The 19,721-nt window shown below is 36.9% G+C and overlaps 1 protein-coding gene across 1 annotated transcript in view; it reads right to left on the reverse strand.

Annotated features, from left to right (window-relative positions):
* LOC127415614 (formin-like) overlaps positions 1-17,313 on the reverse strand; it is a 26,662-nt gene extending 9,349 nt beyond the window's left edge. The window contains exons 1-11 of the mRNA XM_051654375.1: positions 15,151-17,313; positions 13,982-14,087; positions 13,125-13,186; positions 12,085-12,728; positions 10,307-10,448; positions 4,932-5,019; positions 3,727-3,788; positions 3,470-3,558; positions 3,101-3,230; positions 1,824-1,970; positions 65-124 (exon numbers count right to left, since the gene is read on the reverse strand). Coding sequence (XP_051510335.1) covers positions 65-124; positions 1,824-1,970; positions 3,101-3,230; positions 3,470-3,558; positions 3,727-3,788; positions 4,932-5,019; positions 10,307-10,448; positions 12,085-12,728; positions 13,125-13,186; positions 13,982-14,087; positions 15,151-17,313 — 3,693 coding nt within the window. The remainder of the gene's footprint in view (positions 1-64; positions 125-1,823; positions 1,971-3,100; positions 3,231-3,469; positions 3,559-3,726; positions 3,789-4,931; positions 5,020-10,306; positions 10,449-12,084; positions 12,729-13,124; positions 13,187-13,981; positions 14,088-15,150) is intronic.
* Between the last annotated feature and the right edge of the window lie 2,408 nt (positions 17,314-19,721).

The following is a 19,721-nucleotide window of genomic DNA, read 5'->3' on the forward strand; positions in this document are numbered from 1 at the left end:
TGGTCTTTTCAGTTGGGGTGTCATTAGGTAAAAGGTTACATATGAAAGATTTTTCATGCTTTACCTCATCAAGGTGATGCAGATAGTAGGAAACAATGTAATCCAACAGGCTTGTGCGATTGTCCTGTAGATTTATAGAGAATTATGTAAATAACTTACATCATATTATAGGGGAGACCAGGGCAAGTTGTCACACTTTTTTACTCCAGTGAATATTTCTCAGGATTGGTATATGTTTGAAACTCAGTTTCTGTTTAGCCACATACATTGAAGTCTTGACTACAAAAAAGCTTTGAACATTTTCACCAGTTTAGCCCAAGAAAAAAAAAAAAGATACAGTTCATTGGACACATGTTGGCTCTTTGTGACAACATGGCCCAATAACGGGGGCACATCCCTCTGTCACCCCTCATCACAACCACCAAAACAAAACCTATGCCTCTCTTCAAATCTACACCTGCATTGAACAACCTATTAAAGGATTTTCAGCTAAATTAAAAATGTAAACAAATATGTACAAATAATTCCTAAAACAAAAAAAAACAATGGAAAAGGTAACATAAAAAAATATCAAAGCCAGGAACTAAAAACGAAATGTTCTGAGCAGATACAGAACTTTTTCATTCCGGTTCCACAGCCTCAATGTGTTAGAACAACATTAAATACTGGTTAATTGCGCTCTTTTAAAATGACAGTACTCTGTGCTAAGGCTGGGTGATATACCAGTTGCAGTGTTTCCAGATCTCACAACAGAAAAAAAGCACCTATATTGGAAAAACAAGCTCAATATTAGGGACTTGCCTCAACCAAAATAAGCAAAAATAAGCAATTCCATTTTTTTACCATGTGAAGGATTTTGCAGGAAAGACATCATAACATCATAGTATACAAGAGCCTATATAAAGTAACGTCTTTTCAATAAATGTATTCTAATTATTAAATACATCCCCAAAATATTTCAGATATTAATTTGGCCACCTAAAATAAATTAATAGCTTAAATCTCTCTCTCCTGCATGAATGCGCACACTGCTTTGGTGTGTTTGGACTAAACATCACCATTTGCAGGTCGAATGATTTTTATTTTTTTAACATTTGTTTTTAAACTAGCTGTGTCCATCAAAATCAAAGCGCATGCTTATGTTCTACTAAAATGAGAGAAGCCTAATTTTTTCAGGCAACAGGAAGTGTTGTCATTCCAAAAATGTACTGTGATAACCCTTTGGTCTATGGTTTCATGAAAAAAATTATCAGAACAAAATTAACCAGTTATTATCAGGTTACTAGCATTAAAAAATGATGTTTTCACCCCTGAACAATTGAAAGGGTGATTGAACAATTGAAACAGATTTTCGGTTTTTATTTTCATTCCTTGAACCGTTTTTAGTCCCTGATCAAAATATTGTTTTGGCCAACACATATTTTAATCGATACATTTATAACATTTGAAATACACTTGAAAACCTGCCCTAAAAAAAAAGTGACAACATGCCCTGACCTGACTTTCATGAAAAAAACCTTTGTCCTAAAAACACATTTAAACCTTTTGGTAATAATTTGCCTTCATAATATAGTTGACCCATGCCTTAAAGTATGTCAGTGTAGTTTCATTAGGTTTGCTTGATTACCCAACAGCTACATTAAAATGTTTATATATATATATTATATAAATTGAAGGACAGAATTTAAAAAAAGACTTGCAATTTAAGAGAGTTTTAAAATATGCGTTTGAATCCAACATACAATACTTCTGCTAGAAGAAATGTGGATTCGCAAGATTGTTTGAGTTTAAGGTCTTGGTCAGTGTATGGAGAAAAACTTTACCCTGCTCTTGACATCTTTAAGCTTAGGAAGAATCTCAAGCCCAAAGCCATCTGCCTGACCTCGAGCTCTGCTCCCTCCATTCATGTAGTTTCCTAGAGCAAGCACCAGCCCCATCACCTCCTTCACACTGTCTTTCTCCAACAGATACTGGAACAGTTTGGCACATAAATTACATATCAATATTTGTTTGTGTATAGGGATGCAATGTTGTATCGGCTAACAGTATTTATTAGCCAGTTATTGACCCAATTAAAACCATTGGCATATCAGTTATCATAAGCATGACAATGGTGATATGAAAAACTGATGGTTTATTCATAATTAAATATGTAAATGTATAAAATTGTATACAAATTTTATTTTTTTTCTCTGTATTTAATATAAAGAAATACCAACCAAAATAAATTAAATACGGAAAATGTAAAGCATGTCATATATACTGTATAATATGCATAATATGATATGATATATTATACATGCATATAATATGCATAATATGTATTTGTAATGTTCTATCATAATTTGTAAAATGTGAGAAGTGCAAAAACAGAAGCACATAAATGTTTTGAAGTGCAAATTAGCATTTTTTAACATATTATAAATAAAGCAACTGTACTGAGTCAATAAGTTATTTAATTTTATACATTTATAGTGTTCTATCATAATAAGTAAACTGTGAGTTCTATTGTTTAGAATGGCAAAAACACAAGTGCAACATTTTGTTAGATGTGCAAATTAACCTTTTTTTCACATCAATTGTCATGTTATCACATTTTTTTATTTATTTATCTTTCAATGTGGCTCTCTTAAGCCTAAAGTTTTTTTTTTTTTTTTTTGCTATTTTTTCTTAAAGGTGCACTCAGTAACTTTTTGTTCATGTCATCTTGGACTTACAGTGACACCTAGTGGTGTGGATGCAACATCATTCAAAACTGCTTTTTTAAGGTTACTGATATGACTAGAATATGTTTCAAAATTACAATTAATTTCTTTCGAAGTAAAAAAATTTTAATGCCAAAAAAACCGGAGTGCACCTTTAAATCAGTACTAGTTTCGGCCAAATTTTTCATTTCGCTGCATCCCTATTTGTGTATATAACAGTTATCATAATAGAGGTAAAGGAGACAAAGCAAGTCCTCTTCAAGCTCTTAGATCACACTTTAATAAATGGCAGTTGCTTGAAAGATTGTTTTTGAGAGTGAAGAATGCCAGCATTGATACTTTATCAAATGTTTGATAGTATCTGTGGTCTGACCCTTTTGAAAGTTTCTTTGTACCTTGCAGATGTGAAGAATAATCTCTGTCTTGCGCTGGATGGAGGCAATGGCATCAGTAAAGTTTGAATGAAAAATGAAACAGTGAACTCGACTGGAGAATTCAGGAATCTGGGAGAGTTCATAAAGGAACCTGTGAGGGAAAATCAATGAAACATCAGTGCAAACTGTCAACTTAAAGTGAGTAGTGTTGAGAAGGCAGGTCTTCGCCATGTTCTCAAGTGGAGGAACCTTTGAGAAATATACATTGCAATGGATATGCCCTTGTAAGTGACAATTGATGTATTACTACTCACTAGCACTTTTTTGACTAAGAATAATATATAGCTGCAAGAATCTAAGAGTATCTGGTATGTTTCTGGAATATCTCACTGTTCAGGCTTGTCCAATAGTTTGATCTGCTCCTCATCTGAAGTTTGATAGTGTTTCTTAATCTTCTCTAGCTCTTCAGGCTGAGCTCTCTAAGAGAAACAGAACAGATGCATACATGTGACAACTGACCCAACTATGCACACATAAACACAGTTATTTTGTTACTGGAACTACAGAGAAAAGACTAATGTGAACAAGGATTAATAAGATTGATTAAATGATAAATAATTAGGTATCCAGTGTTGCAGGATACTTACATTTTCATACAGGGCTTCAATAGCATCCAAGTCAACCACTGAGTTGTCCAGAGTCAAAACAGCTGTGTGAGAAAAAGGTATTAGCCTCTGTACAATAAAAACTGACAATATGAGTGTCTTGATTGTGATATCTAAACATTTTGTCTATAATATTTCTTATTTATAAGGCTAACTATATTGGTGAGCTCAGTGATATGAGAATATACAAGTCTGTAAATATTTATTAGAAATTTTTGCAAGAGCTCTCTTTGCTTTAGCAGTTTTTTCCCTGTAAGAACACACTGTGATAATTGTTCTGGAACTGATACATTAGCAAGTCGGACTCAATTTACTCAAATTATCAAAAAGATCTGCACCTCTGTGACTCAGTTAAGCTATGCTGTGATGGATTCAAGAATGCCCATGTGAAAAGTCTGTTTAGCAAAGGAGACTGATATACATGCCATAACTGGGAAATCTGAATGAATATTTCTAGCTAAACACCAAAAGACAAGTTCATTTAACAAACATACAGCCAATTTATCCCTAATAAGACCTGCCTGCTGCAAAATCTGTCTCTAAAAATACGCAGACTTTTTAAAAATTGTCTTTTGGCATTCCTTTTGCTATCCACATTTCTCAAATATGTATCCTTATGACATGTCTATTTATTATTAGTGGAGACAAAATTAGTCTTGAAAGTGTTATGGGAATTTATGCTTATTCCACATATGTCTTATCATTTTACAGTTTATTCTTGTGTTACTCGTTGCTTTTAATGCTGTCCTCTGTTGAACAATGCTGTCCACTGTGTGTGTGTTGAAGAAGATGTTTTTTTTACTCTAGTGTGGGTGTTAAGTAACAGTAAGGTTAATTAACAAGAAACAATTAACAGCCAAAACTCTCAGAGATGAAAGCAGCAGCAGCTGTGCGGTGGAGTTTGCGAAGGTGGGGGCTGCACTCCACAGATACTGATAAACAACCAATTAACAGAAGATTCTGGGTTCACACACCAAGAGGAAGCTTTGGCATTCCAAATGGTGACTGTGAAACATTTCTTGCAAGAAATTAAACTTACAGAAAGACAGTCCTCTGCTTCTGAGTCTTTTTATTTCAGAATTTCTACGACAAAAGGCATATAGTTATAAAATGGAACAAAAAGAAACTCCACTGATCTGGCGGTTAAATATTTCTCAGCATGTCTGGGGTTGTTCAGTGTGGTTTACCTTGCTGGATGTCCTTCATCTCCAGGTGGAGACTTGAGATTAAGATGCCCACCGCATGAGAGCGCTTGCCATCCAGTAGCTTGATGACCTAAAATGTTCAATAATCAAAAATAAAAATAAATACATTGAATACATTTATCAGGGAAACTAACATTTTCACTTCTAAATGACTAAGATCATAGGTCAAGAGCATTTTGTCCACTCTTCCACATGAATTGAAGATCATAATGAGTTTTAAATGTAATACTTGTATTATGTAAAGGGGGAATGAATGAATAACAATAAAACTATTGGAAAATTCCATCATAAAGTCTGCCTGCCAAAGGTATAACAACACGATCACATTTCATAAACAGTAGTAAATAGGGAGTCGCGTGGCACCATGCGTGGTTCGGACGTGTGAACGGCGAGCTCTGTGCACTTTGCTAGTTTTAATACTTTTTGTGTCATAAACCGGTGAGATTCGATACACCCTGATTCTTAACTGTTCTAAGAAGACAATATGTCAAAGAATTCAAAATCCTTGGGCTCTGGAGATATTAAAAGACACTTACGTGCTGAAGCTGAAGCCCACGAGCAATTTGGATGGTGAAGTGAAAGAGATTTGGCATCAATTGATGAATGTGTTGGCAATGCTGACAAAGGTCGTTGCTGACTTGGAGGATCTTGCTGTAATACATTGATCGATCACTGCCATGGAGACGAAATTCACTGAGATGGTTACAAGAGTGTCGGATGTTGAGAAACAGATCGATTATCTGGAGTCATCGGAGAGGGAATTAGCTGCTAACCCGCAAGCGACCAAGGCAGACTTGGAGCGCATCTGAGAAAATTTGGAAGACTTGGAGAATCGTAACCGGCGAAACAATGTCTGAATTGTTGGAATCCCTGAGGACGAAGAAGGCCGAAATATGGTGAAATTCCTAGACGGGCTCTTCCCGAGTCTGCTCGACATCACAGGCCATAAGCTGGAAATCGAGCGAGCTCACAGAGTTCCGGCTAGGAGATCCGCTGAGGGAGACAGGCCCCGATCAAATCTTGGCCAAATTTCTGAGATCATCCAAATAAAGATCTTGTTTCATGTTTATTGGAAGAACCACAATATTTTCTTGTTCCCAGACCTTGCGAATTCGACAAGAGAGAAATGTGATTGATTCAAGGAATGCATGAAACTCTTACATCAATGGAAGGTCACTTTTGCACTGACGTTCCCGGCCAAATTGAGAATAGATACTAAGAATGGCCGCAAAATATCTACATGCCCACAGCAAGCCATGTCCTTCATAAAGTCAATGACTGAGTAAGTTATCTGTGGTTCTCATACTGCAGCCAAGTGTGCCTGAATTACTGAACATTCACTTGACTGTCTGAGGAAACTGAGCACCTTTTTTGCTACTTTTTGTGCAGCCTAGTGGCTGAAGCTTGTTTTGTGGAGGAACACACCTTCGGGACAGTTATGTGGATGAATCTACACGCTCTTTGTGCTTATGCCTCCTATTGGCTGGAGTTTGTTTTATAGATTATCTTCTGTTGTGTAATTATTTCTGTTGTGTCACAAATTTTGTATAGAAGCACCAGACTTGAGCAATCCAATGGCAAAGTTGTTGCAGGGGCTCTCGTATGCATACATGGTCTGTTTGAGTTTAGAAAGATGGATGCCAGTTGGCACTGTCGTGCGCAGGGTTAATGTGCACGTTTTTCTTTTTTCTGTTTGTTTGGTTTGGGGTTTGATTGTTGCACTAATGTTGGAATTTTTGACACACAATCTATTTTTTCTAATATGTCAAAATGTCAATATGAGTGGATTGTCTCTCTCCATGTGGAATGTGAATGGGTTGGGGCACCCCATAAAAAGAAGGAAGGTTATTTCTTTTCTTAAATGTAAGAAATATGATATAGTGTTTCTTCAAGAAATGCATCTTTCCCCGCAGGAAGCTGAAAAATTTGGGAAGATATGGGGTGGACATGTTTTCTTTGGTGCTGGCTCAAGTAAGAGCATGGGAGTCATTACATTGATAAGTAAGCATCTACAATTCAAATGTCTCAAACAGATTAAAGATAAATTAGGAAGAGTCATTGTTTTAGCAGAAATTCAGGGGCAAAGGTTGATTTTGGCTAATATTTACTCACCTAACGCTGATGATCAAGGCTTTTTTATAGATCTTGAAGGGATGTTGCAAGCCGCTGGCACCCCTCATGATATAATATTGGGAGGAGACTTTAATCTTTTGATGGACTCAGTCCTTGATCATAGTGAAGCAAAAGTTTGTAAGCCCCCTAGAGCAACAATGATGCTTCACAGGATGTGTAAAAATCTTGGTCTTACAGATGTTTGGATACTTGAACCCATCTGGTAAGGACTATATATTTTTTCATCAGTCCATAAGATTTATTCTAGAATAGTTTTTTTTTTATATCTAAGTCCCTCATTTCATCTGCTGTGGATTGCTCAATTGGAAACATCTTAGTCTCAGATCACACCCTGGTGAGTTTAGAGGTGTTGCCACATACGGAGGAAAAGAAATCATATAGTTGGCACTTTAATGTATCCCTTTTGCAAAATCCAGAATTCCAACAAATGTTAAAGTCTGAAATCAATGTTTATATGGAGACCAGCTGGTCCTCAGTATCCTCTGTGTGCATGGCTTGAGAGGCACTTAATGTGGTTCTTAGGGGTTGGATCATACAGTATGCCTCATTCATCAAAAAATCCAAAGCACGAGAACTCCAACTCAACTGGAGTTGGAAGGGAATATTAAAAGTGCCGAGGCAGAGCTGAAGTGCCGAATGTTGTCTGATGGACTCAGAGAATTGACCCAATTGAAATACAGATATAATACTATTTTGTCATGGAAGGTGGAGTTTTGGCTATTCAGGGCAAGACAGTCATACTTTGAGTCGGGGGACAAAGCAGGAAAACTTCTGGCTAGATATATAAAGCAGAGAGAGTCTTTTTCTACCATGCCCTCAGTGAAATCTACTGGTGGTGAAAATTTTACCTCAGCCATTGATATTAATAATGCTTTTAAAGAGTTCTGTCTTGATCTCTATAGCTCCAAGCCTTCATCTCCTGATGAAAATATTAGAAATTTTGTGGAACAATTAGAACTCCCTAAACTGATGACTGAGCAAAAACATTCTCTTGATTCTGAGATAACCTTGGAGGATTTGGCAAGGTAATTAAGGCCTTGCCTACAGGCAAGGCTCTGGGGCCAGACGGCCTTGCCGCTGAATTTTTTAGATCTTATGCTACAGAACTGGCTCCACTTTTGTTAGAAGTTTATGCGGAATCATTAAAGAATGAAAAGCTTCCTCCAATCATGACACAAGCCCGGATCAGTCTGACTCTTAAAAAGGACAAAGATCCAAGTGAGTGTAAGAGTTACCATCCAATTTCCCTGATCCAGCTAGACAAAAATTGTCAAAAATTGTGGCTAACCGATTAAGTAAAGTTATGACATTTCTTATACACATAGATCAGGTGGGGTGTATTCGGGGCTGCAGCTCTTCTGATAACATTAGGCATTTCATCAATATCATGTGGTCAGTGGTGAATGATCAGACTCCGGTCACTGCCATCTCACTTGATGCCGAAAAGGCGTTTGGTATGGTAGAATGGGATTATCTTTTTAAGATTTTGGAAATATATGGGTTCGGGAATACTTTTATTGGATGGATTAAGTTACTTTAAAGACACCCAGTAGCGGCAGTACAAACAAATCGATTAATTTCAGATTATTTTACTCTGGATATAATCTTTCCCCATTATTGTTCTGTCTTGCCCTAGAACCATTAGCAGCCGTGATAAGAAAGGAAGATGATTTTCCAGGGGTGGTGGCGGGAGGTATGGTGCATAAGCTTTTGCTTTACGCAGATTATATTTTATTATTCGTCTCTGACCCCACTAGATCTATGCCTTGTCTCCAAAGAATTATGAATTCCTCTTCAAAGTTTTCAGGATACTGAGTCAACTGGTCTAAATCCGAAGCTTTGGCTCTGACAGCGTACTGCCCAGCGACGGCTTTTCAGCCAGGCGTCTTCCAGTGGCCCAAACAGGGCATTAAGTATTTGGGCATTGTATTTGGCTTCATTACATTTATCTATGATTGGGAAGGTTAATGTTATTAAAATGAATTGCATTCCAAAATTCAACTACCTGCTACAATCACTCCCTGTAGATGTCCTCCTCTCTTATTTCAAGCAATTTGATAGCATAGCAAAGTCCTTCATTTGGAATGGTAAGCATCCCAGATTACAATTCAGTAAATTGCATAGGCCGATTGACAAAGGTGGGCTAGGCCTACACAAAATTTTTTATTTTATTATTATGAATTCAGTCTCAGACATTTGGTTCACTGGTCGCTTCCACCTGAGAGAGCCCCTCCCTGGTTTTGTATTGAACAGGAAGTTCTTGTCCCTATTCCACCATTGCAAAGCATTTCTATGAAACTAACCGGAGAAGTTACACCCCGTTATCTTGCATTTGCACTCGGTATGGACAGAAGTGTCCAAAGTGTTTAATTCGGACATTTATTTAAATGTAGCCTCGAGCATATGGCTGAACCCAAAATTATGTATTAATAAGTCCCCTTTCTGCTGGTCAGAGTGGATTGTGTGGGAGGTTAATACGCTCGGTGACCTATATGAGAGTGTAGTGTTGAGATCCTTTGAAAATTTGGTTCAACATTTTGGGATTCCCAAGTCTCAGTTCTTTAGGTATTTACAGCTGTGCCACCTGCTCTGTACTATTTTTGGGAGTAGCACACACCCCCCTAAAGCGGCGGATACTCTAGGAGTGGTGATTAATGATCGGGGGGAATGGTTTTAAGTTCATATAATTTGATTCCGTATTTTCTGTCATGTTTATTTAAACTGTGACTGGAATCAATAAAAATGGTTAATAACAAAAAACAGTAGTTATTATACTGGACAGAGGGTGTTTCATAAGGTCCATTTATTTCCAATTATTTTCATATCCTATATAATTATGTCAATTATAACAGGGACTTATGGGATCCTGCTTTTGGGCATAAACATTTAAATCAATGTATTGCCTTTGCCCACTCTCTAAAGTGACAGCACATCATATTATATTTCTGTTTAGACCTACCTAACAATAACAAAATTACAAATGACTGCCAGATTAATCTGAAAAGTAATCACCTGAGTTTTCTATTTGTTTTCTCAGGATTCTCTCTTTTCACTGTTTGGAAATATTGAAAACTGCTCCCTCTAGTGCAAACTTCTCTTTTCTGTACTTTATATACAGTATACTCATAAATACATACAATGAATGGTACAACAGTCATGTACAATAGGACCTTTTACTGTATATGTTATGTCATTTTTGTCAGGACATATATAAAAAAATTTACCCTCTTCGCTTTGCCTTTCTTCACATTGGTCTCGGACAGGAGCTTTCTTTTGGTGGGCAATGTGGCTTTAGCAAACATTTCTGCAAACTCATTAGTGTTTATTATCTCTGGCTCTTCCAGTGAGCTCCACAGTACATCATTTCTGAGAAAAAAAGACAGAAAAAGTGAGATGAAGATAGGAATTGTGTAGGAATGGCTAAATTACTGTGACTGTTTCTGCTTTTCAAATAGGCCTATTGCAAAATTTGCTCACTCAAATGTTTTTGTTTACTATATATAAGCTTATTGAATTGTCACACTTCAAAGTCACAACACAGGTCACCAACCAAAGCAATTACTAATAGTGGCATTTGTAAAAAAACAAAGTAACGTGAGATACATATTGTTGCTGGGCAACCAAGTCTGAAAGCAGGAAAAGGAAAATCAACAGGGGCTCAATGTGAGTAATCTGACTTGCCAAATGTTATCTCACATAAAAATAATTAAGAAGCCAGGATGATGGCACACAGCTAACCTCGATTGGGTTCGGCTTTGGCTTGACTAAATGCTCAAAGAGAGAGAAGAAAGTTTTCAAGAGGGGTCAAATAACAGTGCAACAGCAAAGAGGTGGCTGGGGAACAGAATCCCACAGAAATCCACACCGCCACTAGAGGTCCCGGAAAGACTGCTGCTCAGCCTGTGGCTGGCTCCTCAAGCAAACTAATGTCTGCAGTGGTCTTAAACTTCAGATGACGTCTGATGAGGGAAAGTTAAAAAATGTCAGTTTCACTTGTGGACATACATTGTGTGTTTTTGAGGAAAATGCTGTTTATTTGGTGTATGACTTTGCTTGTCAATTAAAGCTACTAGTTTCACCAAATGGAATTTCATAAAATAATGATTGCTTGATAAACAGTTTCCCGAACACTCCCCCTGTCTTCCATTGGTCCAAAAAAAAAAAAAAAAAAAAAAAAAACAGATAGTGCTGCCCCAAACTCACATAATTAAAGGAATGGTTTGCCCAAAAATGTAAATTCTCTCATAATTTACCATCCCAGATAAGTATAAAATCTCCAATGGTTTAATCCATGAATTTAGAAGCGATATAATAGGTGTGTGTGAGAAACAGATCAATATTTAAGTCCTTTTTTTTTTTTTTTTTACTATAAATTGTCCTCCATGCCCAGTATGGTATGCACCAAAAAAAGCAAATCGTCAAAAACAATTTAAAAAAGCAGTAGAATGTAGAAGTGAAAGTGGACATTTATAGTAAAAAATGACTTAAATATTGATCTAATTCTCACCCACACCTATCATAAAACTTCCAAAGACATGGATTTAACCACTGGAATCGTATGGATTACTTTTATGCTGGATTTCTATGCTTTTTGTAAATATCCCTTTAATTGAGCCATTCTTGCTCTGTTGGTGCTTGTCGGGATGCTCAAACAAACATAGCAATGTTTGATAGTGCCATAGAGCCACAGTCTTTACACTTTCTGGGAAATCAACTTACAAATGACCTGTATTGCCTGCAAAAGGAAAACACAGTAACAATATTTTGTCAAAATTGAATTATGAGTGAATCATGTCTTTTTAGACTATAAGATCTGCTCTGTGACAAAGGGGTTTGGCTCAACTATGCTCATATTCGAAGAAAATGGATTAAGACTACTTTATAAATATATGTTTAGAAGATTTGGCTGGACAATAAAAAAATGTTGAGGCCATTTTACTCAGTTTTTCTATATTTTAACATAAAAAAATAAACACTTCAGCTTTAAGGAGATGAGAGATACCTTTTATCTTGAATCTGTATTCGAGTCCAGTAGAGTGGTTTCATTGGACAGACCGGTTCCACTGACGGTTTGCGAGGAGTGTTGTCTGTCACTCTATTGAAGAAGATACCAACTCCAGGAGGAGGAGGGGGGAAAGAGCCGAGAATTGGTGGAGGTGGTGATGGTGAACCACATCCTCCCATGGGTGGAGGTGGTGGAGGCACACATCTAGGCACATCTAATGGCTGAGCAGGAAGTGAAGATACAGTTGGAGCAGGAGGTGGAGGAGGAGGAGGAGGTGGAGGTAAAACAGGTGGTGGAGGTGGTAGAGGTGACGTAGATAGGGGAGGAGGAACTGTCCTCTGTTTACCAATGAAGTTAAGGTTTTTTGTTGAGTTAAGATCAACATTTTTTGGCACACTAGGCTGAGGGTCAAGGCTCCTGCTCTGGGCTTCCTTGGCCTCATCAGACTTTATAAATGTCTCTGTCTGAATGGCCACAGAGTGAAAGGCCCGTGGTTTGATATAGTCTTCAGTGGACACAGCAATATCTCTATGATTATCTTTGACCCTCTCTCTTTGTAAGCTTACAATGGTTGCCCCAAGTTTGGACAGAACCTCTTCGTTCTTCTCATGTATCCGGAAGAGCTGAAGTTTGAAGTCGACCTGCATTCGAAAGTGTCAAAACTAAGAGATTCATGTTTTTTATGGCTTACAACAATGTGGTCTATATACTGTAAATATATATAAATAAAACATAGTACATATATCTAAATGGCAAATAATCTCACTCATCCGTATTCTTGCTTCACTAATGCACCAAATATGTGACTATATTCTTTGAGCATGTTAAAAAATACATCTTTAGATTGAGGTACTAGAAACACAGGCTTTTTCTAGGTAAAACTTTAAAGGTGAAGTGTATAATTTACGCCACTAGCATCGTTAGCATCGCATCTCTGACAATGTTGTGTCAGAGTGGTTGGAACACTCAGACAAACGAAGCAATAATGTGCCATTAATGTCCCAGAAAGATTTTAAAAAATTACATGAGTTTCTCACCTGTAACTTCTCCACCTCTTCATTGCATGCTCTTTTCAGCTGCAGAAGAGCTGCCTGATGCTCTGGGAAAAAATAACAATGAAATTATTATTCCATGAGATTTTAAATGCATCACAAAACCTGTAAAATTGTGCCAGCCTTACAGTATACAGTATACCCTCTTATAACAGTGCTCTACCACTTGCAAAACATATGGAATCCATTCCATATCCGCATGAGGGACAGAACTGGACATTCATTATATATTTATTAATATTATATATTTATATTTAAATATATATTATTATATTTCCAATAGATGGAAGTATGTAGGGATGAGTTCTGTCTTGTTTGGAGAACCGTGGGAAAACTGAGTTTATGTAAGATTACTAATTAACTCTAAAAATATGTAAATATATAAATTTGAAAGAGTTGCTATAATCAAATCAAGGCATATGACATATGACATATGACATTAAATGAAGCATATGCTAAGGTGCGTCTATGGACACCACACCCACACCATACGGGTTATATATCTGAATGGCAAGTGTAATTATAAAATAGACCTACGTTAATGAATATAATCACAAAACATTTATACATTTTCAATATAGCAAGGGCCTTTAAAAATATTTTTGCTCTGCATTGCTGGGAAAAAGTATAGTCATTGAGTGACAAATATAAAACAAATATTGTGACATTGCAAAATTAGTTATCTCAAATGCAGAACTGCCCTTTAGGAATACATTGAGGGTGGAGGTGAAATGGAATTTGTTTGGAGAGTGTTATGTCATTAGACACAAAGGCAAATATTTGAATAAAGGCAAACATTTACATTAACTGCTCATGTTTTTAAATATACAAAAAGCACTTACCTGCTTCTGTGTATTTGAGACCAATCTTTTCCTCCTTGTCTTTGGGTTTCGGTGGAGGCCAGATAGCCTGAAGTCGTCTTGGTGTGCGCTCCTCACTTGCCTCAGACTAAGGGAAAAACAACAGTTACTGTAATGTGCATTGTGATATATACAATATACATACATATAATCTTAACACATGGTGAAAAATGTGTGCAGAATTAAAAAAAAACAAACATAAACGGTTGTCAGTTTTTAAGTAAATTAAAATGCATCCTACGCATGCAAAATAGCAAAATAGTTCATCAGGCTAACTTTAGTCTGTTTGTGGTTGCCAAGCCACATGGTAGGTTAATATAAAATGGTAACAGTTAACAATAAGGTTCCATTCGTTAAAATTTGTTAATGCATTAGGTATCATAAACAAACAATTAACAATATATTTTTACAGCATTTCTTAATCTTTGTTAATGTTAATAAATAAAAATAAAAATATTCATTTTTAGTTCATGTTAGTTCGTAGTGCATTAACTTATGTTAACAAATACAACTTTTGATTTTAAATATGTATGAGTATATGTTGAAATTAACAATAACCAAATTAACAAATGCTGTAAAAGTATTTTTCATTGTTAGTTCATGTTAAATAATGTTGTTAACTAAAGTTAACAAATGTAACCTTATGTTAAAGTGTTACCGTAGCATTTTATGTAGATTGTGTTTTCTGTCATTTCCCATCGGCTTGGATCGTGGCTCGCCAAGCATTATTTAGATTCGGAACTATAAGCTTGTGCTTAGATGTGCTTAGATATTGTGAGGAGATGATACCAGTAACAATGCTACAATAAAAGGAATAATTGACCCAAAATTGATCTGGCATTATTTACTCACACTCATGTCGTTCCAAGCTACTTACTGTACTTACTTTTATACGTGGAACACAAAAGGAGACGTTTACTAGAATGTTAGCCTGAGTCACCATTCATTTTCATAATATGGCAAAAAGAAGCAATGACAGTGAATGGTAACTGATGCTAACATTCTGCCTAACATCTCCTTTTGTGTTTCACAGAAGAAAGTAAGTTATATGGCTTTGGAATGACATGAGGGTGAGTAAATGATGACAGAATTTTCATTTTTGGGTTATTACCCCCTTAACTGCAACCTTCTATGAACTGTTCACTTCATACTTTGGAATCATTAGTTCCTTTGTTCTCTATAGACTTGCTTGAGTTCCTATCAAAGAAAGCTCGGAGAACGTCTTTGTCCCTGTTGATCTTCCTCTTTACTGCATCTGAGTCCATGCAATTAGAAGTCTCCTTCTTGGCAGTTTTAATTGTGAAGAAAGCCTTGAAGGCATCAAAGGGTGACTCTGTATTTGTAGATTTCTTTGTTTCCTCAGACTGGGAAATGACTGGCTCCTTTACAGTTTGACATGTCTCTGTCTCTGTTGCTTCTGCAGGGTCCTGACTGATGGGAGACAGTGGAGGACTTGGCATGCTCTCTTGCCTTCTCTTGCCTTCCCCCTTGCTGCTGTCCAAGCTGAGGAACTGGGTAAGCTGTTCGAGGAAGTCTCCCTTGGCCTCCTTCTTGTTAGACTGATCAGTGAAAAGCCCTTGTTTTACAGGCCTTGTCTGATCAGGGCTTTCAGGTTGATCTTGAGTTTCTTTTTCCTCATGTGCTTCTTTTTTGGGACTACGCAGCCCAGAGAAGAGGGCTGACAGTTGGAATGGTTTCTCTTTTCCTGCAGAGGGGGAGATGACAGTTTGATTTGAAACTGATCTTAGAAGGGGGTCTGTGGTTTCCTCAGATGGATATGAATCCTCTGGGCTTTTCAACACATAGGCTGTATCTACAAGATCTACTATGGCCTCTTCTTTTATCATTTGTACTTCATCTTTTTCTATCTTCAAACTGGCCATTTCTCCTTCTGTATGCGCAAGACTTTCTGTTTCATCCAGCATCTGTGTCTCCCAATCTTTTTCTCTTAGACCCATGTGAGGTACATCTGTTTTTCTTTCTAAATATCCCTTGTCTTGGGATTCTTCCTGCATTTTGATATCCTCCTGTTCCTCCAGTTGGACTACTGAAGCTATTGGTTCCAGAAAGTTTGGGTCAGAATCAGTCTTTTGGAGATTATCTAACATGGTTGAAGTGGAACTGTGAGCTTCGATTCCAGACGGGTCAAAACCAACTAAAAACTCCCTATCGTCACCACTTATCTCAGAATGTCCAGTTCGAACCTCTCTCTTCTGGCTTGCGGTAGGTGAATGGACTGATTCTGCACTGCTTCCATTGCATATAGCTTGACAGAGGCAACCACTTGCAATCTCTTCTCTTTGTTGGATCATTTCAGTATCAATACCTGATTCTTCAGAAAGAGCTTCGACACGTGTAAGGGTGATAACTACATTCTTGGTGTTCCTCTGTGAGATTGAAGAAAGAGCTTTTTGATAAGTGGGAATAAGAACTTCACAATGTGTTGATGTGGTCTGAACAGTCATGTTTATAGATGCTCGTTCTTCATCCAGAATTGATTGTTCATTTATAGCAGCAGTAGCTCTGATTTCCTCTGGAACAACATCTGCAGTGTTTTGAAGAACTCCATTCGACATATCCATTTCGCTTATAACAGCAGATCCTTCTGGCTGGTTTTGCATTGAAATGTCATTATTGTTATTTGTGGATGAATTAAGACACTCTTTCATGAAAAATTCATCCTGAAAGTTCTCTCTGAAAACCTGTGTTGATTCTTTACAGTCTGTGATCAGTTCTTCTGTTCTACTGCTGTTATTGGATATACTGGGTATGTGGCCTTCTAGATTAAGTCCCTCCTTTTGCACAGCACCAAACGGCTTGTCGTTGCTGATGCCATCTGATTCTATAACAACAGTCTTATTTGCACATATGTCCTGACTGAATCTATGTTTCCACATATCCTTGTCATTGCTTGTTGAAACAAACTCTTGATCACTGTAGTTCTCCATGTTCAAAGATTCCTCTATACAGTCTCTGAACACAACATCTTTAAAATCTGTTGTACTGATTGCTGGATCCTCAAGTTGTTTGTTCTGACTTCGAACACTGTCATTGGCTGAGACCTCACAAAGTGAATTAGACAATGTGTCAGCTTGACCATCTGTTACATCCTGGTTAGCTTGGCATGCTGCTGAAGTTTTATTGTAATGATCTCTCTGGTGCACAACATTAAGGTCTAAGTCCACGTTCTCCTTTTCTGTATTCTCTTTTTCTGAATCCATTTGAAGAATTTCGTTTAGTTCTTGAGGGTCTGCTCTTTGTCCTATTTTCCCCAGCATCTGTATGTTCGGTCTGAACATCTGCTGCAAATTCATCTTCTTGAATTTCTATATCATCCTGCCATTAAATTTTGTGTTGACCATGAACATCTCTGTAAGAGTGAAAAGAAGTCACATCTGGACTCTCCTCAGTCGAGGTTTGGAGTTCATATTTTTCATGGTGAGAAAAAAGGTTTGTTAGTTTGATCCAAATAAATCAATTTATTTCTGTTTTGTTTTTTCTTAGAAATGTGTTGTCCTTACATGACGTCTCCAGAAAAAAAGATGCCAGAACAATTTGCAAGTAACATACCCAGAGAAGCTGTTCTCAGGCCCTATTACAGAAGAAGAAATGAAGAAATGGGGGAAAAAAAATATTCCACAATGAGCCAGAGCATAAAGTTTTTCTCCAAATAGCTCCACAATGCAGTTTGGTCCATTTATCCCTCATTTAGATTCTTTTTAACTTGTTCTTTGTCATCTTTAGATTTGCAATGTCTTCTTGCTCTTAATCCACAAGTGTGAGCTCACACCAAAACGCATACACAAATAGCGCCACTTTCTACCACATGACAGGATTTTTAGTACACTCTCAGTCATCCATGAGCCAAAAAGCAGCACCTCAGAGCCACACCCAGGTAGAAGAGATCACTAGTCACTGCTGTGACTTTCTAGGACTGGCTATCTCCTTCTGTCCACATTACACTAGACAGCACCACTTTAATCACTGTGATTAACCTGTTAAGCTAACTCCACCCACATCCTTGTATTGCCACCCTGCCTTACATTAATGATCAAAACATGTGTGTTGAATTTAGAGACCAGTTCTTGATGATACAATTTTAAGTGTATTGTTTTTCTCCAGTAATCCACGAGGATTGTTTAGCACTTTTTATATAAGAAAACAGAGATAAATATTATGCATGAGGTCATAAAACTGTGATGCTTGTCTTCAAGCAAGCTACCTCTACTTGAAATCATTGCACATACTGTATAATTAATAAACCATTAAAAATTTGATTACTCTATAAAACAAGCTATTAGCTGTCTTTACAGAATTAGGGGAATGTGTACAGTATTACTTTGTATTTAAAAATGTTTAAGCCATTAAAAATTAAGTGATGGGATTTAAAACTTTCGGTCTCAGCAAATCTGTAAGTACAGATTCAGTCTTAATTTAGAACCCTGTTAAACTTGAATAACTCAAAAAGCTGACATATAGTGAGAGCTCTGTTTTCTATGTGAACACTTGAAAACAAGAATAAGCTTTAGATACTGCATCCATCATAAATAACAGCAAGACCATTAGCAAATCTTAACAAAAAGGAGAAAGGTAAAAAGAAGAAAACATATAGATGACATAAAGGAACAGTTCACCCAAAATGGAAAATTCTCTCATCATTTACTCACCCTCATGCCATCCCAGATGTGTCTTCTGCTGAACACAAATGAAGATCTTTAGAACAATATCTCAGCTCTGTAGGTCCACACAATGCAAGTGAATGGTAGCCAGAACTTTGAATCTCCAAAAGTCACATAAATGTGGCATAAAAGTAATCCAAAGACTCCAAAATATATGCCTTCAGAAGCGATATAATAGGTCTGGGTGAGAAACATATAAATATTTTAAGTCCTTTTTTTAAACTATAAATCTTCACTTTCACTTCCACATTCTTCTTTTGTTTTTTGGAGATTCATATTCTTCATGCATATTGCCACCTACTGGTAAGGGCTGGTCAAAGATGGAGAGCTATAGTAAAAAAGGGCTTAAAGGGATAGTTCACACAAAAAAATTTAATTCTCTCATGATTTACTCACCCTCTGACTTTTTTCTTCTGCAGAACACAAATTAAGAATGTTAAAAGAATATTTCAGCTCTGTATGTCCTCACAATGCAAGTGAATGGGTGCCAACATTTTGAAGCTCCAAAATCCACATAAAGGGAGCTTAAATACATGTGTTCAGACACGATACAATAGGTGTGTGTGAGAAACAGATCATTATTTAAGTCATTTTAATCATACATTTTCCTCTCTGCCCAGTAGGGGGTGATATGCATTAAGACTGTGAATCACCAAAATCAGAAGAAGAAGAATGTGAAAGTGAAACTGAAGTGGAGACTGACTGAATTTATAGTAAAAAAGGACTTAAATATTTATCTGTTTCTCACCCACACCTATCATATTGCTTCAGAAGACATTGTTTTAACCACCGGAGTCATATGGATTACTTTTATGTTGGCCTCAAAATTTTGGCTCCCATTCACTTGCATTGTATGGACCTACAGAGCTGAGATATTCTTCTAAAAATCTTTGTTTTTGTTCAGCAGATGAAAGAAAGTCATACACATCTGGGATGAATGAATGAATGAATGAATGAATGAATGTTACATTTATATAACGTGATGGCATGAGGGATGGTATGAGAGTAAATGATGAGAGAATTTTCATTTTTGGGTGAACTAT

Source organism: Myxocyprinus asiaticus, chromosome 25, assembly GCF_019703515.2.
Source record: "Myxocyprinus asiaticus isolate MX2 ecotype Aquarium Trade chromosome 25, UBuf_Myxa_2, whole genome shotgun sequence".
NCBI classification, from domain to species: Eukaryota; Metazoa; Chordata; class Actinopteri; order Cypriniformes; family Catostomidae; genus Myxocyprinus; species Myxocyprinus asiaticus.